Here is a 24934-nt window from a genome sequence, read left to right on the forward strand (position 1 = left end):
CTCTCCCTCCCCCCTCCCTCCCTCCCTCCCTCCCTCCTTTCTTTTTTTCTGCTGTCCTTATTCTTGGGTGTGTGGTTCATGTACTTGAGTACACAGGTGCCCACGCCTGTGCTTGTGCACACAGTAGCCAACATAGCATGTTCGGTGTCTTCCTCTGTTAAATTCTGAGATATTGCCTTGAGATGTGGTTATCTCATTAAACTTGAAACTTGCAGTGTGGTTTGGCTAGCCAGAGAGGTCTTGAGATCTGCCTTGCCCCTGATGCCCAGCCCACAAATGCTGGGATTCCAGGCATGCATATGGTCCTATCTGGGTATTTTTATGTAGGTTCTGAGGCCCTCTTGACTGCCGAGCAAGTGGTCCCTGGCTCCTCTATTCTCTTTTTTACTAAAGATGAACCTGGTGTAAGTCTGTAAACACTTGGGGAAATCTTGGTTCTGCTTTGTCATCGGAGTGGAGGGTGGCTTATAGGACACATGTCCATCCCCTGAGGCCTCTTCCCGTCCCCCCTGTTCTTGGAGAGTCCCCAGGCTGCTCTGTACCTAAGTTCCCCATGTACTTTGCTCCATATCCCAGTTGCACCCCAGCTCCCTACCTGCTCTTCCTGGTGAGGTCTGCTTGACTATAGAAACACCACGGGGGCGGAGAGGGGACACTCAGCAAGAGGCCATCATGCTGGCCCTGCCCCAGGTTGCCCTTTTTTCCCCTTTCCTGTCTTCTCTTGCTTCTGTCTCCAAAGACATCTTTCATTAGACAGGAACCACTTCTCCTAGGCCAGGTGACTATTCCGTTCACTTTGTGCATGCTCGCATCTTCAGGCACTCGCCTGTGGAGGTCTGTAGACAACCTGAGATAGGTTTGTGTTTTCTTTCTCTCTTGCTGCCACGTTGTTCTTGGGGATTGAACTCAGGTTGTCAGGGCTGTTGGCAAGCACCTTTATCCACTGAACCATCTCTTGTGCCACACATTGCCTCGAAGAATCTTTGGTCCATTTCTTGCATTGTAAGACTTTCTGGTCCGTTTCTGCCAGTCTGTGACCATCACCGAGTCAAGCTTCAGCAGGTTTCAGAAAAGGGGACAGACCAGACTGAGCTGCAGCTAAGGGCTCTGCAGCTAAGGTCCAGGAGCACCTTCAGACCTCCTCTAGCCAGGCGGGCTGTTAGCATTCTATCTAAGCTCCACCCCACAATTACCTGGCAACAGCCAGGTATGCTCCGCCCCACAGTTACCTGGCAACAGCCAGGTAGGCCTGGCCCACTATAAAAGGGGCTGCTTGCCCCCTCCTCTCGTTCTTGCCTCTTGCCCTCTTGCTCGCCCTCTCCCCATTCCCTTCCCCTCTTTCTCCACGTGGCCATGGCCAGCCTCTACATTCTCTACTCTCTCCTTTCTGCCTTTCTCTGCCTCTACTAATCCTCTTGACTCCCCTCCCCATGCCCTGAATAAACTCTATTCTATACTATACCTTCTCGTGGCTGGTCCCCCAGGGAGAAGGGATGCCTTGGCATGGGCCCGCTGAGACAGCCCCTTCCCCGCACCTCGCCACACCCCCACACAACATATGCTTATACTTCTTTATCTTTTTATAAACACATCGCGTGCCCCTATCCAAGGTGCTCTTTACTTGTTGATGTTTCTGGTGTCCCCAGTTCCAGTCTTGGGCCATCACCCCTCATTCATTCACTCTCTTCTCCGCTAGGGAAAAGCCAGCTCCCAGTCCCAGTCTTTTGCTTCTCAGATGGGCTCTGGTAATTTCTGTTTTCTGAAGCCATGCTACCCTCTCCCCCTCAACCCCAGACATGTTCCTTCTCTGAAAAAACAAAAAACAAAAAAAAAAAAACCAAAAAAACAAAAAAAAAAAAACCACCAAAAATCCCAAAGAAAACCAAAACCAAAACCAAAACAACAACAAAAAAAACCACAACAACAACAAAAAACACACGTTAAATGCCTCTCAGGGAGTGCATGCTACACAGACCTCCCCCATCCAGGGTAGAAAAGAGCTGCCCTCCCCTAGAGCCAAGCACCACCCCTTCCCCCAACCCCTCCCCCACCGGGGGTCATAGACTGTGACAAAGTCTTATTGCCTGTCTCCAGGAATTCATTTTCTGTCTCTCCCTCTGTTCCACCTCTCTGGGGCTCCCCGCCCCTCCCCAGCCCCTCAGCACCGTGTGCCCCTCATGTTTGCCAGGCAGCTGGCTGCCTTCATTATTTTTACGCCAACACAGTTTAAAAATCTCCGCTGCCTCCTTGCTGTCTGCGGAGAGGCGGCTGCCACATTACTCTGACACGTTGATGTCATTAGTGTCCAAGCGCACGCTCTTCAGCTAATGAGGCGGCAGAAAGAAAATTAAGGGGAAAAAATCACACAGGCACATTGCTTTATATGTAGATGGAGAAATAAAAGAAGGGTAGGAAAACAGAGGCAAGCTTCCTGATGGCTCCCGTCCCTCCTCCCCTGGAGACAAGGCTGCGCAGCGGGCAGCTAGGGAAACCGGGCCTGCCGTTCTTTGACCACCGTTCTACAGTCTCCTGCCCAAATCTGGTGAAACCAGTCAGTGGCTGAAGTCAGCTTACTTAATTTTGCAATAAGGTACAAAAAAAAAAAAAAAGAAATCAGAGGCTCTGTTTCCAGGAGTGTCATTGTTCAGGGGTGAACCAAGACCTGGAATCTGCAGAAGTTTCTGGAATCTTCCGTTCTCCCCCCTCACCCCCCACCTTTGCATTTCCAGCTCTGTCTTCGTCTTCCCCATCTGAATTTTCACAGAGGCTGATGGCTCCTCTCTGCTCTCTCCTCCGTTTTCTTCTTTACACTCAAGCCGATTCATTTCAGCACATAGGTTTTGTTTAGGTAACTCATTCACTTTAAAACGATGAACTGTCTCTCTCTTGTCCATAGGCAAAGGCTCAGGCCCTTCACAAGGAGCTGGCTGGCCCACCCAGCTGTTTCAGCATGGGATGTAGATTGGGGGGTGGGTGTGAATTGCTATTTCTTCTTCAGTCCTGTGGTCATTTTTCTGGAAGGCACACATTCCACACTTGCTCTGTCCTAGGGCCGATGCTATGCTCGCTATCCATAATACTCTCTCCCCTAGGCTTTGGCCCTCAGATCTGAGCTTGCTCTTTGCATGCTTGGGGTCTCTGATACCCCAATGTGATGGTTCATTTTGATTGTCAACTTGACAGGATCTAGAATCATCTTGGACACAAATCTCAGGACCGGTCTGTGAAGGCATTTCTACATCTTGTTAAATGAAATGGGAAGATCCATCCTAAATGTGGGCGGTTCCTCCTCCCCTCTGCCCTTCCCCCACCCTTGGGCCTGGGCTGACCATGATGGAGAGCTATAAACACCAACTCTTTTCTGCTTCTTGACTGTAGGTGCAGTGTGACCAGCTGCACTGCACTCCTGATGCTATGAAGTCACCACCATGATACTCCAGACCCACAAATTGTGAGATGAAATAAACTTTCTTAAGCTGTTTCTCTCAGCTTCTTTACCACAGCAGATAAAAATAAAGAAATAATATGCACAGCCAACCGAGGCCAAGACACAACTTGACCCTTACAAAGCCTGGTGCTTCTGTGACATGGCCCACTGGGTATGATTGTCTAACGCCCAAGTCAGGCTGCTGGGGAGGGCAGAACCCTTGTGTTCTCCCATCCCCAGTGGAATTTCAGCTAGGACTCCTCAGCTTGTTGATTTTTAAATTTATTTTTATTATTTTTAATCATGTGTGCATGCATGGAGTGTGTGTGCATATGTATGTTGTATGCAATGAGGGCAGGTGTCTGAGGAGATCGGGGTGTTGGATACCCTGTAGTCCTAGAGTTCACAAGTGGTTGTGAATGGTCTGATGTGGATGCTGCAATCCTCTTCAAGAGCAGTATGTGTTTCTAACCTTCAAGCCATCTCTCCAGCCCCTTAGCATGGTTGATAAACAAGTCCAAGGGTGAGCACACGAGGGGCAGGCGTTGTGCGTAGGCTGTGTGCAGCCAATGAGCAGTTAGGGAAGCTCATGACTGCCTAGTCTTTGTGTTACTGCTAGGTCCAAGGCTTAGTAACTCATGGTCCTTGCAGGTGGCTGCCCCCTGCCCCCGGGGGTCAGCACATTTTGTCTCCATTATTATAGGGCTGGTTCAGAAAAAAACATGACACAGGGAGAGACAGAATGCAAAGGCTCTAAAGAGGCTCGGTGACATCAGGGGACAAACACAGCTGACCACTTGATCCGGTGTCATTTTAAGTGTCTCTTAAACTAACACAGAGAAGAAGGGAGAGAAGGAAAGGACTTGAGCCAAAGGCTGTGGGGTAGGAAGGACAGACCATGTTCCTCCTAGAGGTGACTGGGCTTAAAAGCCCTCCTAGGCTCTTCATGGTCCCAACATTCTCTTTTGGGGTGAACCAGAAATGTGCTCTTGAAAGAGGTAGACAATGGAAAATGGGCCTTATTTCAGCGTCAGGACTTTGAGGAGTAATTCAGTAAAGCCTTCAATCCCAAATCACAGCTGGGCCTGCGTTCTTGGGTCTCCTCGCTGTCCTGGGAGTCCATCGGTCCAGACTTGTCTGTATCCTTTCTAGGACTGAAGCCTGGTTATCAGCCTCTACCTGCACCTGCTCTGGGCCTATACCCCGACCTCTGCTGTGAACAAGGGATCAGCAGGGCAGAAGGGCCAGGACACAGTGGCTCCAAAGCTTGGCTCTCCTTGGTTGTCACAGCAGCGCAGTGAGCACGGGGCAGAGGATGCTCCCTGTCTGCCTGATGCCATGACGTTGCCTTTGTCTGGGCACAGGGAATTGTGATTTATGTCACACGCTCTCTGCAAAACCTTTTGCCTCAGTAATTCTGCGCTCCACGGGTGTCTCTTTACATCTATTTAAAGTATGGCTGTTGCTCACGGGGGCCCGCATGCTCTGTAGCATTCCGGGTGGCTTGGTGCTTGCCTGCCATGGTGCCTGTGTCTTGCCCATGGAACATATTTGCCTCCACTTTGCGAATACTTGCCGTGTACCCCATGGGGCTGCTGAGCCCAGTTAGGTGATTAGACTCTTTCAAGTGAAACTGACAGGGAGCATCGGTGGGGTACGCTGCCTCTCCGTCTCCATGGTTTTGTCTGCTTATCCCAGGGCAGGGCTAGCCCCTCAGGGTGCGTCTAGCTTGGATTCAGTGTGGATGAATGCATCTCATTTGCAGGCTGTTCAGGAAAAGGGGTCACTTTTAGAATCAGAAATGCCTGTGCAAAGGGATCAGGACCTCAGGTCTAGAGGCTGATGCATCACACACCTGTGCCCTGGAGTCACCGAAGTCCCTTGTAATTGTGCGGCCATCCTTGATCCTAAGGCCTGCATGGATCTGTGCTGTGATTTTTAGTATAAAGATTTCCCAAGTAATTCTTCAGTTTCTTACACATGGGTCACACCTCATGTGGCTGGCATGGCATCTGGCCATGTCCCAGACAGAAGCCCTGAAGCCCTGGAAGGGAGCATGGAGCCATGGGCTGCCTCTGTAGGTCAAGGAAGGGTGCTTGCTGCCCCTAGAAGCTGTACCCCAGGGATCAGGCTGCCAGGGGGAGAAACTGTGACTCAAAGTCCAACACCTTAATGGGCGTCCCTTAAAATGAAATGGCATCAAGGTTAACATAGGACTGTTTTTAGTCACTATCGAGGTATGGTACGTGTGTGTATGTGTGTGTGTGATTATGCACTTGTCACAGTGTGTATGAGGAGGTCAGGTGACAACTTGCGAGAGTCAGTTCTCTCTTACCCTGTGACTCTACTGGTCTCCAGGTTTAGCATCAAGCCACGTTCTCTACTGCTCCATCCTACCACCATTCTACCTTTAATAGAAACCATTGACAGTCGCTTCCTGTTTGCAGCCCGTCATGTGAGATCACTCTGTTCTTTATTCTTTGTGTGGTTCCAAACGGTAATGAGTATCTGGGCTTAGTGAAGTCAGGCTGTGATCTGAAGGGCTGTCAGTGTGAGTGCCCGTGTCCCAGGACGTTGAACCAAAATGTTGTGATGGATGTGACTTCCTTCCGTGAAGTCTTTTGGGTTTTGGGAATGTTACTTGTGTGTGTGTGTGTGTGCAAGTGTGTGCGCGTGCAGATGTGTGAATACAATGTGTGTCTGGAAATCAGAGTACCTACTAGCGTGACTAGCTTCACCTTTCTTTCACCTTGTCTGAGGCAGGCTTCTTTTGTTTGCCACTTTGGTACATACACCAGGCTAGCTGGTCCTGGAGATTATTTATTTATTTACTTACATGAATGGGTCTGGGTGTGTGCACATGTGCATTGGGAAGCTGGAACTCAGCCTTGGGAGTCATTTCTTAGGAGTTGCCCACCTTATTTTTGAGATAAGGTCTTTTACAAGAACGTGGGTGTGGAGGTGATAGCTAATTTTCATTGTCAACTTGACCACCCCGAGAATCATACAAACTCCAAGCTTCTGGGTGTGCCTGTGAGAGGTTTTCTTAAGCACATGACCTGAAGCAAGAATATCCACCCTGAATCTGGGCCACACCTTCTGGTGTCAGCCCACATAAAAGGACACAGAAGAGGGAACCTTGGTTTCTGTATGCTTGCCCTCACTCCCACTGGCCAAGTCATCTATTCCGTTGCTGAGGCTGGTATTAAATCCAACCTCTTCAGGATTCCAACTGAAGTCTTGAAGACTTGCAACCTTCAGGAATCCTCCAGGACTCCAGAAAGAACCATCGTTGGACCACAGCCTCTCAACCATCTAACAAATCTCTCTCTCTCTCCATATATATACATATATAATACATTATATATGTATATATAAATAATGCAGGATATGTACATATATGCATATATTAGTATATATTTATATAGTATATTATATGCATACATAGATGTATATACATACATATATATGTGTGTATATACACACACACACACACACATGTTGGTTCTCAACCTGTGGGTCACAACCCCTTTGACGAACCCTTTCCAAAGGGTCACAAATCAGATATCCTCCATATCAGATATTTACATTATTATTCATAACAGCAAAACTACAACTATGAGTTTTATGGTTGGGGGTCACCACAGCCTGAGGAACTGTGCTAAAGGATCATAGAGCCAGGAGGGTGGAGAACCACGGCTTTAGCGAGCCCTGACTAATACATGGGCCTGGATGACCAGGCTAGGCTGTCTGGTCGGCCTGTCTCTGCCTCTTCAGTGCTGGGACTGAAGGCACGAGCCACTAAAGCTGCGCGTTTATAAGGATGCCAGGGATTTAAACCAGGGCATTTCTAGTGCTTTGCTGAAAGCGTTTACTGGCCGAGCCATCTCCTTAGCCCCTTGACGTCCTTTAACTTTTCTCCCCCATGATTTCATTATGGCGGATTCCTACATCTACATCATTGTACTTCGTCCACGTCTGCCTAGGGATTTTATTGTGGTTGCATTGTTTGTCCTTTTCCTTCATGAGTCTTTTATATGAATAACGACCTCACAGATGGAGAAAGTGACAAGGTGAGTCCAGCAGAGTTTGCAAAGGCACAGCCAGGGCAAGGGGTGGGGGTCTCAACCCTGGGGTGACCAGAATAGGGCACCTCAGGTGAATTGCACAGCAGGGGCGAGGGGTTTGTGAAGGTGTAGAGTGCTCTCATTAACAAGGCGCTGAGCAGGTTGAGTGCCTTCACTGCAGATCAAACGCCAGCTGTGACAAGAGACTCATTTTCATCTTTCTGAAAATTACACCAAAAGACGAGCTGCTGAAATACTCGGAGCTGGCGCTGTCATCGATGGCGCCACCGAAGCAAGAGTTCCCTGGGAGACTACTTCGAAAGGTGACACTTTGGAATATTTATCAACAGTATAGCCTCTTCATTTTTCTTTTGGCTAACCACAAGGAGAATTCTAAGTCCTCGATCCTCAAAGTAGGGTCCCAAGACCCGCAGTCTCCACCTTCAGACCCTCCCACGGCTGCCTGGGTCATCTCACTTTGTGAGCCTTGGCAGGTCAGGCTTCTGTATAGCCAAGCTACCTCAGCGTCCCCTTACCTTGGGAAAGGCATCAGGCCACACGGAGCGGGATCCGTGATTTAGTAGCGCCTGGACCGTGCGCTGCGGCGCTGTCGGGGGCGCGCACGTGGCCATCTGCAGCGCGCGCGCCAGCGGGGACGCGCCACCATAGTCGAGCGCGCACGCGTCGGCGCCGTGCCGCAGCAGGAGCGTGCACAGGCCGGGGCGCGCGTGGCCGCAGGCCTTGTGCAGCGGGCTGCGCTCGTCCTCGTCACGCGCGTCTGTCGCCGCGCCGCCGCGCAGAAGGAGCGCGCACAGGCGCAGGCAGCGCGCGTGCTCGTCGGGGCTCCGCGCTGCCGCTCCGCACGCTGCGCTAAGGGCCGTTTCGCCGCGGCCGTTCCTCGCGTCCACGCGCGCGCCGAGGCCCAGGTAGAGTTGCGCGTGCTCGTCCAGGCCGCGCTGGGCCGCCACGTGCAGCGGTGTGTCTCGGCCAGGGCCACCCTCCAGCTGGACTGTCGCGCCGTGCTCCAGCAGCTCCTGAGCGCACCTGCGGGGAGGCCAAATCGATCACCAGGGCACTGGACCAGCTGCTACCCGCCACCCGCCACCCACGGTGCAACCGGCGGGTGAGCTCCAGCCAAAGCCAGAACTTTGGAGCTCCAGGGCCAAGGCCACCCACTGAGGAGCGATCTCATCACGAAATGAATAGGAACATTTCATAAGCACTTAGTCTTAGGATGAAAATGGCAATTGCGTGGTGCTATTGGGGAAGGTAATGTCCACATGACAGTGTTCAGTGCTCTGGTCACTCGGACTTTATCTGGACTTGGTCAAACTTGGAGGTTAAAGTCTAGAGAGAATCTCTTAGATCTTTCCTGGAAAGGACTGGAAAGGAAGGTGCAAGGCAAACCTTATATTGCCCCAGTTTGGGGCTGGGGTGGGGCTTCAACCTTGCCTCAAGGACACTGACTCTCTCAGACAAGCACCAGAGTCTTTTTCATTGGAAGACACGGAAGCACACCCAGGCCTACATATGGGGCTATGTCTCTGTTCCGACCCTTTCCTCCTTAACCAAACTGTACGCTATGGCTGTGCCTGTTCCCAGTCAGTCTTGTGTCCCATGGGAGATGGCATCTCCCCAAACCCCATCTTCTCCCAGGAGGATAGAGTCTGCTGCTTCTAGGCTCACCAACTGGATTCAAGACTGCCTTTGACTCCAGACACCTCGCATCTCCCAGGAGAGCAGCTTCCTTAGCGGTTCTCCTGTCGCCTGAGAGCACTCCAGACATCTCACCTTTCCTGGTGACTGTTGGACCCTGTTGGATCTGGCAGCCCAGCCCCCTGGCAGGAAGCCAACCCAAGGGGGGGGGTAGACACAGACCCTCCCTCTTCCAGTGCTCCCAGCTTGTTTCCTGGGGGCTCTGATCCAGACCCCTACCCTCTCTCTGGATAGTACTGTCTTTATACACTCCTGCAGCCTGCCTTACCAGCGCTCAGGTTAACTTCTCCGCCCCAGTGAGCCCTGAGGACTTGGGTCCTTGGTTCCTTGACTTTCTCCTTCCTTTTTGACTTCTCTTCCTCAGACAGTGCTGTGGTAACTGCCCTGTCCTCACTTTCCTATTTAGGAGAGGATGGCCATCCCCATCTTTGGTTACCTGTTCCTCTCCACTTGGCCGCTCTGAACTCTGCTGGCGGAGGAGGACCCTCTCCGGAGCCTGGCTGTGATCTCAGCTGACCCACCTGGATCATGACACAGCTCCGCATCTGCACCCCTTCATCCCTCCCATCCTTCTAGCCTTTTCCCTTCATTGTTACCCACACCCAGTGACCTTGGTTAGTGCCCTCTTTAGATATTCCAGCACTCTGACTGACTATCATGGCTCACCAGCATCTGTTGGCCCCCACCCCTTTCCGTCCACTCTGGAGTTTACCAAGAGTGTTTTTTTTCTTGCTGTCTCCAATAGGAGCACCCGTTCCAGTGGCTGCCAGGGCAGGAACATTTGCTCCCTTTGTTTCCCCTATGTCTGCCCCTTCCAGTCATCTTGGCATCCTCAGGAGAGGCTCTATTGCTGCCCTTTATCTTTATCCTCTTCCTTCCTTCCCCACTGTGACTGACTAGCCTGGCCAGTGACAGTCACTTGGACACCCTCTTCTCATCATTCCCACTGTCATTGCCTTTTGCCCCCCCCCCCATCCTAAAATGTTCTGGTCTCCTAATTTGTCAGTTTACCAAGCTTCATGCAACCCAGAAAGGATCTCTGTGGTGTGGTGAGTTGGTGGATCCACGCCTGTTAGGGCCCCGCCCTTTTCCCCCGGGACACCGGTGTCACCTAGTCCAGTTTCACTGGGTATCAACAGCGTCCCTTGCCAAAGCTCCTCCTGCTGGGTTTCAGTTCTCTCTGTTCAAGGATAGACCCTAGATCATCCCACAGTTGTGTGCCCTCACGCCTGCGTATGTACTTTCCCCAGGGACTCACTGGCATGGCCACCAACTTCCTATCTTCCTTTCCTCTTCCTCTGGGACGCCTTCCCCACAGCACCAGGCTGAAGGGTTGTATTGCCTGTTGCTTTGTGTGTACACGATCAAGCAGGACACTCACCTCAAACCTGTATCACTGCATTTCCAAAGAATGCTGGCATCTTTGTCTCTCATCTTAAAACTGTTGGTTTCTTGAGTGTGAAAAAAAATGTGTCTGACTGTCGGGTGTAGTGCTGCGCCTAGCTCATTATCTGTATTCCCTAAAAGCCTGTTGAACAAATGCCTCTCGCTAACGACCATCTTTCAGCTCTCTCCTGCATTGCTGCTGTTTGCCCTATTATTTACTTAACTGGGGCTCTGATCCAGCTCATCCATCGAGGGTTTGGGGACTGACAACCGCTGCCTGAAATGCATTTCTATTTCTTCCTAGGGACTCTCAGTATTTTTAATTCTCCCTTTGTGTTTCTCTTGCCTCCACATCAGCAGTATCATGAGAAGTGGTCTGTCTTGGGTGAAAGATCTTTACAAACAACTACAGCGTGATGTGAAGCATCCTTTGGGAAGAAGGTACCCAGCCAAGAAAGGATGCAAATTTTACAATCAGAGCTATTTGCTTTGCTTCCTGCCTGGATCTCTAGGAGGAATTTTGAACAGTGCAGTGGGAGGTTAGAAATCAAGGGCTCTGCTCATTTTGTCACCAAGCCTTGCAAACATTATAAACATTTTCTTCAATTTTTTTTAAGGCAGCACAGCCTCAAAGGAAGCCTCTTGGAAGAGCCCTTGGTCCGATGGGCTAATGTCAGCTGCTGTTTGCTGTATAGGGGACAAGATGGGGACACTGGCTCTCAGTCTGGATGGTGGCAAATGTCCAGCCTTTCTGTTTTAATGAAGAGCTTTCATAGGCTAACCCTTGGTACTTTCTAATGCTGGGCAGTGGATGAAGATGCAGAATCACAGGCTGGAGAGAAAAACCACAGGGCAAATTGATGGGGGCACGTCTCTCTCTGCCCAGGTCAGGCAGTCATTAAAAATGAAGGCGTGGTAGTCTAGGCAATGACACACAGAGATCTGTCCCATGGATGCATGGAACCATCCGTTTACAAAATGAAAACAGTACTGCTTTAAAAAGCCACCAGTTAAGAATATATTTGAGGAGAGCCTGGGCAAAGTGGGGTTACCCAAGTTACACCCAGCACAGTAGGGCACTGTGCTCACGAGGGGCTTTGATTTCTTCTCACTCACTTATATTTTCAAAATTGCTAAGACAGGATGGAGTAACAGTTTGGTATAAGAACAGCCGACGCCATTAACCACAGAACCAACCCCCACCAGCCACAGCAACAGCTGGATCGTAAGAATGACCCTTCTTTCCAAGCTTCCAGAACACTTTCAAAGTTTCCCTGGAGGCCTCTGATAGAAGCAGGGGTCTGGGAAAGGCAAATACAACAGACGGTAATTGTGAGCAGTCGAGGAGACTAGAGGACTGTGGAGGATGGTAGAGAAACAAATGAAGCCCTTTCTGTATTCTACCCCAGGACTAAACGGTGTCTTAATCAACCTAGCGTTTCCACTCCACATCTGGGGTTGTGGTGTTTTCTGTGGAAACTACCCAGCTGGAGAGATGGCTCAGTGGTCAAGAGTGCTGGCTGCAATTCTGGAAGACCTGGGTTTAATTGCATCTACATGGCAGCTCAAAACATCTGTAACTCCAGTTCTGGGGGAATCTGATGCTCTCTTCTGTCCTCCTCAGGTACCAGGTACAAACATCATACATAGACAAAACACCCACATGCATAAAGTAAAAGCCAACGGAAAAATGTCCCCCACAGGTTCCTGTATTTGACCACTGGTCCCTGGTTGGTGGGGTTGTTTGGGGGACATTGTGAGAGTTTTAGGAGGTGGATGGAGCCTTGTTGGAGGAAGAATGACACTGGAGGTGTCACCCCACTTTCCCTCTATCACTTATATTTTGAGACAGGGTCTCACTAAAGGGGGATCTCGCCCATTGTCTGGGTTGTCTGTCCAGTGAGCTGTGGGGATCTACTCATTTCTGAGGTAGAGCCTCACACTGAGGTTACAGGCACATGACACTATATCTGACTTTTATATGGGTGATGGTGGTCCTAACTTAGGCCCTGGTGCTTGGGGGGGACATTTCTCCCACTGATCTATCTCTCCTGAACACTAAGCTTTTAAAACATAATTAATTGATGGATTTCATGCCTGATACTGCTCAAGGTGGCCAAGAACCCGAGACTTTTAAATTTCTTTATTTTTATTTTTTATTGGTTATTTTATTTATTTACATTTCAAATGTTATCCCCCTTTCTGGTTTCTCCTCTGCAACCACCCCATCCTCCTTCCCCTAAGAACCTGAGACTTGGACCTTGGGGAAAACCAAATACTATTATTATTCTACTAAAGAAATATAGCAACAAGTGACTCCTAATGACATTCTCTTATGCCAATAAGAGGATGATGGCTCAGCCATCATCAGAGACGCTTCCTCCTGCAGCAGATGGGAGCAGATACAGAGAGCAGAGTTGGACAATGTGCAGAGAGTGAGAGACCTTGGAGCACAGAGTCCTGAATAGGATGCCTCTAGTAAGCCTCTCCCCTCAGGCCTCAGGGAGCTTTTCTAAAGAGGAGGCAGAAAGACTGTTGAGTCTGTTGGGATAGAAGACACCAAGGAAACAGTGCCTTCCATATTCAACAGGACTGACAACCCGTGAACTCGAGACTGTGACAGCGGGCACAGAGACTGCACAGGTCCAAGCCAGATGGGGTCCCAACACTGAGAACTGGTCATGAGCATTCATCTCTAGGCAAGGAGCCATCTCAAACTGATAGCTTCATGCAAAGGAAAACTTAGTTTTCTACAATGGAGCCTTCCTGGGCATAGAAGCTACGCTTAAGGATAGGCTCTACCTTCAGCAGCAGGTGGCCAACTCAAAATGAATGCAACAGTGTTTTGGGAGATTTTTTCACTTTACTGGTCCTCTGTTTATATGCTACAGTTTCTGATTTTGTGTGTTTAAATAATTATTTATTTTATGCTTATAAGTACATTGTAGCTGTATTCAGACATACCAGACAGAAGAGGGCATCTGATGGTTGTAAGCCACCATGTGGTTGCTGGGAATTGAACTCAGGACCTCTGGAAGAGCAGTCAGTGCTCTTAATTGCTGTGCCATCTCTCCAGTCCCCCTGATTTTGTGTTTTTATGGGTTTTCTCTGTGGGCATGTGTCTCTGCCTGTGTGTGCTTCTCATGCTTTTTATTTTCTTTATTTTTTCTTTTCTGTTTGTTTTTATTCTATTCTTGTTTGTTTGTTGAGAGAGAGAGAGAGAGTGAGAGCGCATGGATTTGGGTCAGGAGGTGTGGAGAGGATCTGGGAGGAGATAGGGAAGGGGAAACCATGATCAGAACATATTGTGTGATTAAAAAACTTATTTTCAATAAAAAATTAATTGATGAATTAATTCATTCAAAAACACATGCTCTTTGGAGACATGCTGCAATGTGTTTCTTGGTACAGGACATTGTAGGAGTCCTGGGCATGGGGAAGGGTAGCCTGCCCTGTGGGCTCTAGCTGTGGGACAGGCACAGGGGCTGATTCTCAGTCCTCATCAACCCTCTGAGGTGGACTCATTCTCCCTGGGATGTGGCGCCCAGTCAGCTGCCCGGTGTGAGCAGTGGTCCAAAGCACAGGCACAGGGGACAAGATAGTCAATGCAGGATGCTTGAGTGTGAATGTCAGTCACCATGGATACAGAGATTCCACAATGCCTGTCCACAATGCCTGACAAGCAGCGGGATAACGGGGGTGGGTGGTGGGTGGGGGGGTGGGTGGGGGGGGGGGGTGGGTGGGGGGTAGGGGTGGGGGTGGGAGGGAAGAGTTACCAAGACTAAATTCATGATAAAAATGTCACCTTTTGCTGGAGATAAGGGCAGACAGACATTGCTTTGGAGTACTTTGGCAGTAATACTGTTTATGGGCAACTCCTTCTGGATGCCCCTTGAGTCCTTGGACGTTACTCGCATTCCTGCCGTTTAGCACAATTGCCACAAGGCCTCCCTGGACATGCAGAAGTGGCTTCATGATAACCACCGTGTCCAGGAGGGTGGTGGGTCTTAGGAGCTGGTCAAATGGGATCCTAGTTATGGCTGTGGCCCCTTCTTGAAGTGGGTGAGCACTGTAAAAACTGGGCTGCGGGCAGAGCCCTGGGGGAAGAGTAGCCGAAGCTTAAGCACTGCCTGGAAGCTGTGTGTGTTCCAGCCTCGGGGAGAGATCCCAAGGAGGACGGGAGAGGGAAATGTAGCCATGCGGTAGAGAAAGGGTCCTTCCCATTGGCTGATTCCTGAGCCAGCCTGGCGTGAAGGACCGGAAGCCACACCCCCGAGATCAATAGAAGAGCAGTTTCACCTTTTTTTTCTCTGCCCAGGGTCCTCTCTGGAAACTTACCACCTCACCCTGTTCACTTTCCTCTCCGTCCCGTCCTCTGGGGATGCACAGAGGTTCACAGTAGAAAAGGCTGAGGTCAGTGGACAGAGCCTTCAGGGCAGAGGAAGCAACAACAACCTTCGTCTCTCTCGGAGCAATGGCTACTGTTTCATTTTTTTCCCTGTATTGGATGATTGCAGTGGATGGTGATATTTGGGGCCAACTGTCCCCTAGATTGTACACGGACCCCGGTACCTTGGCAAATGGAGACATAATTGAATGAAAAACAATTTGGTTCTTCATTTTACTGCATGTACTGGCTGGTTTTGTGTGTCAAATTGACACAGATTGCTGAAGTTATCACAGAGAAAGGAGCTTCAGTTGAGGAAATGCCTCCATGAGATACAGCTGTGGGCATTTTCTCAATTAGTGATGGGGGGTTGGGCATTGTGGGTAGCACCATCCCTGGGCTGGTAGTCCTGGGTTCTATAAGAGAGCAGGTTGAGCAAGCCAGGGGAAGCAAGCCAGTAAGGAGCATCCCTCCATGGCTTCTGCATCAGCTCCTGCTTCCTGACCTGCTTGAGTTCCAATCCTGACTTCCTTTGATGATGAACAACAACATGGAAGTGTAAGCTGAATAAACCCTTTTCTCCACCACTTGCTTCTTGGTGCTAATGTTTAGTGCAGTAATAGAAACCCTGACTAAGACACTGCACGTGGGCCACCAGGTATTATCTGACCGCCTAGAAACCTCTCTAGTGTCCTTTCTTCCAAAAAAGAGAAACAGCATCTCTCCCTCTCCCCTCTCCCCCCTCTCTCCCCTCTCCTGCTCCTCCCCTGATCCTAGTACTCTGGATAAAGAGGAGAGCCAAAGGCATCAGAGTGAGAGGAGAGAAAAGTGGCAGGGTGGAGAGCTGATATCGAAACAAGACTGAACACTTTTTTTTTTTTTTTTTGGTTTTTCGAGGCAGGGTTTCTCTGTGTAGCCTTGGCTGTCCTGGAACTCACTCTGTAGACCAGGCTGGCCTCGAACTCAGAAATCCGCCTGCCTCTGCCTCCCGAGTGCTGGGATTAAAGGCGTGCGCCACCACGCCCGGCTCGACTGAACACTTTTGAAGTAAACTCACGCAGGGAAACACATAGGTCCTAAGGTTGCACCTGAGTGGACTTTGACAAAAGAATGCACTCAAATAATCAGTCGGTCTACGCCAAACACACCATCTCCAAGCTCCCAAGGACCACTCAGCCATCCCTGCTGCTGATCTGATTTCTCTCAATGTCTACTTTTATCTTTCTGAGGTTCTGTCATGGTTTTGCACCTGTATTTGCACCCACGTCGCTTTGTGTACAAAGTAAACAGCTCTTATTTTTGCTATGGGGTCATAATCAATTGCACAGGCAGCCCATATTTTAAATACAGCCTTCTGTTAGTGTTCACATGTGTTGGGTGTCTCGGCTCTCTGATTATTCTAAAGAGAACTGCTGTGATCATTTGTGTAAATATCTTCCTGCAGATATGTGTCCTCATTTTCCTTAGCTAGAGCCCTAGAAGTGGATAATGGGTGGTTCCATATTTAATGTTATAAGAAAATGGCAGTTTTCTAAAGAAATTGTAGTGTTTCACACAACAGCCAGGGTTTTGTTTGTTTTGAATTATAATCAGCATGAAATGGAAACTATTCCATTGCAGTTTTAAGTTGCATTTCCTTGGCAACCAGGATGCTTTATGAAGCCTCTCCCTGGGCTTTGGTCTAGAGGGACGAGCTTTGATTTGCTCTGGTTTCTAGGTAATAAGACGCTACGCGGTAAGTTGACTGCTTAGTTTTGCCAACTTGACACAAACTAGAGAGAATAATCAGGGAAGGAAGATTCTCAACTGAGAAAACCCTCCATCAGTTTGGCTTGTAGGCAAGCCTATGGGAGCATTTTCTTGTTCAATGATTGACGTGGGAGGGCCCACTCCGCTGTGGGCGGGGCCAATCTGGGCTAGTCCTCGGTTGTATCAGAAAGCTATGAGAGAAAACCAATGAGCAGTGTTCCTCCGTAGTCTCTGCTTTAGTTCCTGCCTTGAGTTCCTGCCCCGATTCCTTCAGCGATGGACTGTGATCTTTAAGCTAAGTAAACCTATCCCTCCTCAAATTGGTTTTGGTCAGCATTTTATTGCAGCAACAGAAAACAAACAAGCCGGTCAGTGGTGGCCTACACCTTTAATCCCAGCACTCGGGAGACAGAGGCAGGTCGATCTTCTCTAAGTTCAAGCCAGTTTGGTCTACAGAGTAAGTTCTAGAACAACCAGGATTACACGGAGAACCCTTGCCTCGGAAAAACAAAACAAAACAAAACAAAACACCCAAAACCAAAAACAACAAAAAACAAAAACAAAACCAACCAACCAAATAAACAACAACAAACCCCCCAAGCAGAAACCAAAAATCCCAAACCTCCAAACCACCGCCAACAAAAACCTAACAACTACAAAAAACCAACAAAACAAAACAAACAAATATAGGGAGAAGCAGAAAACTGAGGACCCCTGCTGGTGGCGCCCTTAGGGCAGCTCAGGCTGAGCCTGGGGTGCAACAGGATTGGATATTAATGATGGCGCCGAGTGGAATTACTTTGGGACACAGGCAGGATTTGGAGAGGTGACCTTTCAGCGCTGCCTGCACACGCTTGTCTGTCTTTGGGTCCTGGCTCTGCCAGTGTCCCTGGTGTCACCACCATGGCACAGCATTGGCCCCTCTGTGCATCAGTTTCCTAATCTTTAGACTGGGCATGGTCGTGTTGTCAGGGCCACGAGGGCGAGTACTCAGGAACGACAGAGATCTCCAAACAAATCACCGAGTGGGGTACCTTGAGCCCACTTTTTGGAATATTACTAAGATGCCTTACATTCATGTTGACTGAGACTTACTTCCTGTCTAGTTGATGGGCACAGGGGCGGGCTGCTTACTGCCCACTGGGATTCTGTACGGGTGCCCACAAACTGGGTAAGGCCCCTGCCGCTCGGTAGAGGCTTTTGGTGTTGGGTTAGGAGTCTGACCCTGATAAAGTCCTGAGCAGAAAAGCTTTGCTTGCTTGTTATTAAGCTTTAGAGACGGCAGGGCAGTTGCTCCTCCATGTGTAGGTTCCACAGACATAGACTGAAACAATTGTGGCTTGCAAATATTTGAATAAAAATTACACCTGTCCCGCGCATGTGCAGATCTCCTCTGTCCTGAGCACGTGCAGATTTTCCCTCACCATAGTCTCTAAACAATACATCACACTAATGGTTTACACCACACTTGCATTGCCGTAGACATTCTAAGAATCTAGTGGTGATTTAAAATACCCTGGAGGATGTACGTGGCTTCCATTAAAATTTGAGGCCTTTTCATATATCAGACTTTATTTAGCATCTTCAGAGTCTGGGCACCCATGCATACCCTGGCACTAACCCTGCATGGATACCAAGGGATGCCTGCATGCCATTTCCCTCTGCTCAGATAGTCCCACCTGCAGGGCTAGAACTGGAGCAGATTTGCCTAATGATTCCCTTCAATGATGTCTGCCCCCCACCTCAATTGGCTGCATTCACAGGTCCAATTTTGTCTTATGAATTATCTTTCACTTAGTACTGACACACCTGGAACAACAAAAAAAAGTGAGCCAGTGTGCTTCTTATTAATGTATTTCCTGGAGGAAGCAAGTCCTCTTGACTTTGCTTCAATCAAGGTGGGGCCAAGGACAAGAGTCAGGGACTCCAGAAACCATTGATGGTTTTAATCGCTGAGAGTCAAAAAAAAAGGGGGGGGGAGGGGGAGGGGGTGAGAATAGGGTCGGGATGGGGTGGGGTATTCTGATAACAAACAGGGTGATGCTGGCATGCAGCCTGCAAGGTAGGAAACAGAGGAACTTTACTGAAACTTTTCTTTTTTGGAAAAAAAAATTTTCTTCAAACAGCCACCAGATTAAAGATCTCCTATCCCCTCTCGTGTTCTGAATCCCGAATTCTGAAGCTTGCGCTCTGAAGGAAGCACAGATAATTTTTTTTCTTTTTAAATCTCAAGAACTCAGAGACTCAAAGGTTTTCAAGTTCTGTGCCCATGGAGAATTGCTGACTGACGGGGGATGGGGCAGAGCTGGGTCCCTTGGTATGAGGAGCATTGTCAGAAGGCGGAGGAAACCAAATGGCTCTGTATGTGGGTCATCGACCTTCTCGCTACTGTGAGGTTAAAAAAAACACACTAAGGATGACCTAAAATTGACTATGTATTAAAGATCCCAGAGAAAGTAGCTCTTTTTCTTTTTGTCAAAGTGACAATGTTTATACTCCTTGGAGCCAGACCTCCTCAGAGTCCTGCCTTTAGAAGAACTCTTTGGAGCAGAAAAGCCTGGTTGCGCCCTCAAGTCCCTTCTGACACCTATTAACTTTTTATCCTTTAAGGTAGTGGGCTACATTATTGTAGAGGTGTTCAGTGGAATTGCCAGCATTTTCAGCTTGATTGTTGACATTGGAGGGGTTCTAAGTCAGCTGTTTTCATCGTCCTGCCTAAAATTCTGCTTTATTTATTATTTAGCTTAAACTGCCTTGCTCAGGCCCCATGAAAAGGATCTAAATGATGAAAGTCTTCCAGATTAAGTGGCCAAAGGAAAGGTCTACACAGAGAGAAATGGAAGAGTAAATGATGGGAAGGAAGCAAGAGGAAGGTGTGTGTGTGTAAGGATCTTACACACTAATACCATTATGTCCTGAGTTGTGTTCAGAGCCCTTAGAAAGCAATGTCGTACACTTCTGTGATGCTTAAAAAGCACCCAGAACCAGGAAGCTAGCTAATTTCTGTCTAGGGCATAAGCTGTGCAGTGCTACTGGTTGGCACCAGATCTCTGCATCTTATGATCTAAATGCAAACTGTTGGCTTATTATAAGGGACCCTGTCAGGGCTCATAGTAGTTTGTGCTCTGAGTAAGTCCTGCATTCTAGTTCTTAGTAAAAGGCACTAGTTATGAATGAAGCATAAAAGAAACTTCTTTTTTTAAACAACAATTTCATATTCATAGAAGAGTTGTGGAGACAGGGCAAAGAGCTCACAGAACCCCTTATCCAGCTCTTCTTGTGTTATTATGGAACACATATCACCATTAGAAAACTAACATTGGTACACTCTGACAGACTAACAGTAATGAAAGAGATGACTGAATTTGGCTCTCCCATTTCATATCCATGTGATGACTGAATTTAGCTCTTCCATTTCATATCCGTGTTCTGCGCCAGGATCCAATCTAGGATACCATGCTGCATTTGTGCTCTTTAACTTTAATTCTTAATAAGACACAAGTAAATAATATACATGTGCCCTTGGAGATATGGGATATAGTAAACACTACATGTGAAATATTATTGAACAGGTTATAGTTTCCACTAGAACATGCTATTCTTGGGAGTTTTGTTCTCGACAAAAAATATTTCCACAACCAAGAAGTCACAGATGACCAACAAATGTGTAGAGTAATGGAGGAAACAACCCCCCGCCCAATTAAATGGGAATGAAGAAATAGTAGTGTTTCAATCACCATAAATAATGATAGCAATTATACAGCCAATGGGAAAACCTGAATGTAAGTAGAACCATCCAGTAAGTGTGGACGTAAAATGAGGGTGTGTGTGGAACCAAGAGAGGAACCAAGAGCAATCCATCCTGCCTCCAATGGGTTGAGTAGCCTTATCCACCATGCTCCTGTTGCCATGAGGTTGCTATGCCTTACCTCAGACCCAAACGACTGTGAACCAAAAGCCTTTGGCACTATGAGACCAAATGAATCTTTCCTCCCCTGAGTTGTTTATGTCAGATGTTTGTCACAGTGGTGGAAGGGTCTATGAAGACATATGAAGTCATACTTGTTAACACATTTCTAAATTTGTCAAGTGTATCTTACCAACTACTTAAAGTGAGTGATAAAAATTCCTAACTATGGACAAGAGGATGCCAGATTTCTTCGTGAAGAAAGGCAGGTTATAAGAGAGTGGGTCTGTGTTGTGTCTAATGTGCAGGTAGAAGAAGAAGGAGAGGCAGAGTGGAGGGGAAGAAAGAAGAGAGAAGAATGCAAGAGAGTGGGAAAGGAGAGAAACCAAGTTGTTGGCTCAGAATTCCTTACTTGCAAAGATGTCTCTCAAAGACTCAAAAGGAATAACTGGTTTTCAAACAGCAACCACGGAGAACAGTCACCAGCTGTGGACTCTCATCAGAAGAACCATTGAGGAAAGTCTTCAGAGCAAAAAGAAAATAATAACAGAAGAAGTCCTGGATTTCCACAGAGCAGTGAAAACAAAGGGTGCCATAAGTAGAAGTAAAATCTATTTTGTGTGTATTCTTTCAACACATTTAGCAGATAATCAACTGCTAAATGGTAATAGCAATGCATTATGGGATTTAAATGTGTAAGTAAAGCGTAGGATACCTATAGTAAGATAATGAGAAGAGTTAAATGGACATATACTGTCATATGATTTTTATAGTATGCATTAATTGAGGTCAGACTAAGATAAGGTAATGTACAGGGTAAAACCCGAAAGGAATCACTACAATAACCCAACTGTAATGGTTATTCCTGGTGATCAACTTGACTATATCTGGATGAAATACAATCCAGAATTGGAGGGCACACCTGTGATCCAGACCTTAAGGCTGGAAGGCACAGGCTTTTTTGACCAGGATCTTGACATGGAGATCTTCAGGCATAGTGGCCATGAAAAGCTTAGACCCAGGCAAGGTGTTATATAGTATACAACTTTAATTCCAGGATTGGAGGCAAGGAGATCTCTGAGTTCAAGATCAGCCTGGGACAGAGCAAGTCCCAGATCCAGGCATGGTGGTACATACCTTTCTTTAATCTGGGCCACACCTTCTGCTGGAGGCCTGCATAAGGACTTTGGAAGAAGGAAGATTCACTCTTTGACTGCTTGAACTTACTTGCCAGCACATTTGTTAGAACCTACTTCTATAGAAGACCAGTGGAAACAAGTCTTCTGGGACTGAGCAACTACTAAATTCTTGGACTTTCCAGCCACAGCTGCCCATTGTTGGGCTAACTGAACTACAGACTGTAAGCCATCACAATAAATTCCCTCAATATTGCTTACTAATACAACAACCAAATTTGTATTTATTATAGCATGCCAAAATGAATGTAAAATGAAGACTACTTAATAAAGAAGGCAGAAGAAGAAGAAACAGAGAATAAAGAAAGAATAGGTTTAAGATTTAATTTGAGCTTATCTAGACAAAATTACATTAAATGTAAATGACACAAATGCCAAATTAAAAGGAAGAGGCTTGGGGGACTATATAAAAGAATGCAAGATCCACTTAAAATCTGCCTATCAGAAACTCACTTAAGGGCTGGAGAGATGGCTCAGAGGCTCAGAGGTTAAGAATTCTGACTGCTCTTCCAGAGCTCCAGAGTTCAATTTCCAGCAACCACACAGTGCCACACCACCATCTGTAATGGGATCTGAAGCCCTCTTCTGGTGTGTCTGAAGACGGTGACAATGTACTTTCATATATAAAAATAAATAAATCTTAAAAAAAGAAACTCACTTAAAACAGAGTATTTAGGTGGCAGAGGCAAGTGGATCTCTGAGTTTAAAGCCAGTGTAGGTTACATAGCAAGTTCCAGGACAGCCAGGACTACATAGAGAGAGTCCCTATCTCAAAAACAAAACACAAACAAAAACAAAACTTCATACACTGGGCATCACCGGTGGCATATGCACATTATCTCAGCACTTAGCTAAGAGATAGAAGCAAAAGAATCCGAAGTTCAAGCTTATTCTTGGCTACATAATGAATCTGAAGCCAGTCACAATATGTGAGTCTCTGAGAACAAACAAGCCAACAAACAGTTAAAACTGAAGGCTAATTCAAACCTGTAGCAAACATCTAAACATTTCATTTATTCTCTCTCTTGATCATGGATGAGACCTTAGGTTTGCTTCTAACAAATACTCGATGGAAAAAGTTACAGGAGTTTTCGTTTTTTCCCCTGCCAGTAGGTCAAGAAAATTGCTACTTCTATCTTGCTAGCAGACTTTGTTGTTCTCTCAGCCTGCATGCTTTGAAATAAGTTGCCACACTAGAAAGAACTATGTAGCAAAGGTTATGTTTGAAAGAGTGTGTGTCTCCCAGATTCCCCTTAAATTCCACCCTCAGTGGAAAAGTATAAAGAGGCAATGGATGGACTTAGGAAGCGATTAGGTCTTAAGCTCTGCGGTCACAGGTACAAGTAGTGCTTGTAAAAGGCCTGGAGGGAAGTGAGTTCACTGCTTCAGTATCTTCTGCCTCTGATGCCGCATGGATATGCAACAACAAAGTTCAATGCTGGAAGCAGAGAGAGCCCTCGCCAGATCTGCCTCTGCTCGTATCTCCATCTTGGACTTCTCAGCCTCACCCTCAGAAATGGGGGAAATAACTATGTGTGATTTTAAAACTACCCAACCTAAGGCGTTTTGTCATAGCTTCAGGAATGGATTAGGTAGTAAGGAACTGAGTTTATCCACAGCCAGTGAAGGATGGAGACCTTAAACCCAGCAGTCCTTAAGGAATTGAATTCTGCCAATAACTGCCTAGGCTTGTCCATGGGTTTCCTCTAGTTGGACACTCAGACCAGACTATAGGCTTTCATGTCACTTTTGAGAAGCCTGAAAGCAGAAAACCGATGGTTGTAAGCTACCACGTGGTTGCTGGGAATTGAACTCAGGACCTCTGGAAGAACAGTCAGTGCTCTTAACCGCTGAGCCATCTCTCCCGCCCAAATGTGTTGTTTTAAGTCTGTGCTAATTTGTTACAAAGTAATAATAGAACTGATGAGACATAAATGCTAACACTACCAGAGCAGCTATTTTAAATTATTATTTTTCTTATTTTAAAATTTTTATTAATTAAAATTAATTAAGAATTAATTTAATTACAATGTAATGATACTACTTCCCCCTTCCCTTTCTTCTATCCAGTTCCTCACACATACCCACTTCTGTGCATTCTCTTAAATTTATATTCATGGTCTCTTTTTATTTAATTGTTGTTATACACATGACAGACACAGTTGTAAATATATAAATACAACCTACTCAGTTTGTATAAAGTTACTTCTGTATATATATACATATATATACATATACACACACATATATACACATATACATACACACACATCTATCTATCTATCTATCTATCTATCTATCTATCTATCTATCTATCTATCTATCTGATTTCAAGGCTGGCCACTTGTTATTGGATAACCAATTGGGGGGCATTATCCTTAGGGAAGACTAATTTTTCTGCTCTTAGCTTTCCAAAGTAGCTATTTTTAATATCAGACATAGCTATAAGGTTTAGAGCACTGGTTTCTTTCAGAGGACTGTGTTAAATTCCCACTACCCACATGGTGGCTCACTACCATCTGCGACTCCAGTACCTACAACATCCCCAATGCCCTTTTCTGGCCTCTATGTGCACTGCATACCTGCAGCACACAGGCACAATCCAGTCAAACAGTAGTCACACAGAGAGAGCTTAACTCCCGCTTCAATGACTTGACAAGGGGAGGAAAGTGAACTAGGTACTCAGAAGTAATGGTAGGCCTAGGGAAATTGATGTGATTGACTTCCTAGAACACTGAATCATACAATTGCCAAATACAGACTAAAGTACACGAGGGCATTTACCAAGAGAGACATATTTTGGATTATAAAATAAGTCTTGATGAATTTATAAAGTCATACAAAGTACAATTTCCAAATCCCTTTGATTAAGTTGGGAGGTAAGAGGCAAGTGGACCTTGTGTGTTTAGGGTCAGTCTGATCTGTCTGAAGAGTTCTAGGACAGTCACAGTGAGATCATGTCTCAGTGAAATAAGAATAAAGAGAGTATACAGGAAGACTTGTAGTATATAAGAACAGTATATAGGAGCCGGGCGTGGTGGCGCACGCCTTTAATCCCAGCACTCGGGAGGCAGAGGCAGGCGGATTTCTGAGTTCGAG

At 47.1% G+C, this 24934-nt stretch overlaps 1 protein-coding gene across 2 annotated transcripts in view; it reads right to left on the minus strand.

Annotated features, from left to right (window-relative positions):
* Window positions 1–24934, minus strand: part of Asb18 (ankyrin repeat and SOCS box containing 18) — a 63488-nt gene that overhangs the window by 9294 nt on the left and 29260 nt on the right. For both annotated transcript variants that reach the window (XM_021174914.1, XM_021174906.2), the window contains one exon: window positions 8031–8538. In XM_021174914.1, the coding sequence (XP_021030573.1) occupies window positions 8031–8538 (508 nt within the window). The remainder of the gene's footprint in view (window positions 1–8030; window positions 8539–24934) is intronic.

This window comes from Mus caroli, chromosome 1 (genome assembly GCF_900094665.2).
Source record: "Mus caroli chromosome 1, CAROLI_EIJ_v1.1, whole genome shotgun sequence".
Classification (NCBI taxonomy): domain Eukaryota; kingdom Metazoa; phylum Chordata; class Mammalia; order Rodentia; family Muridae; genus Mus; species Mus caroli.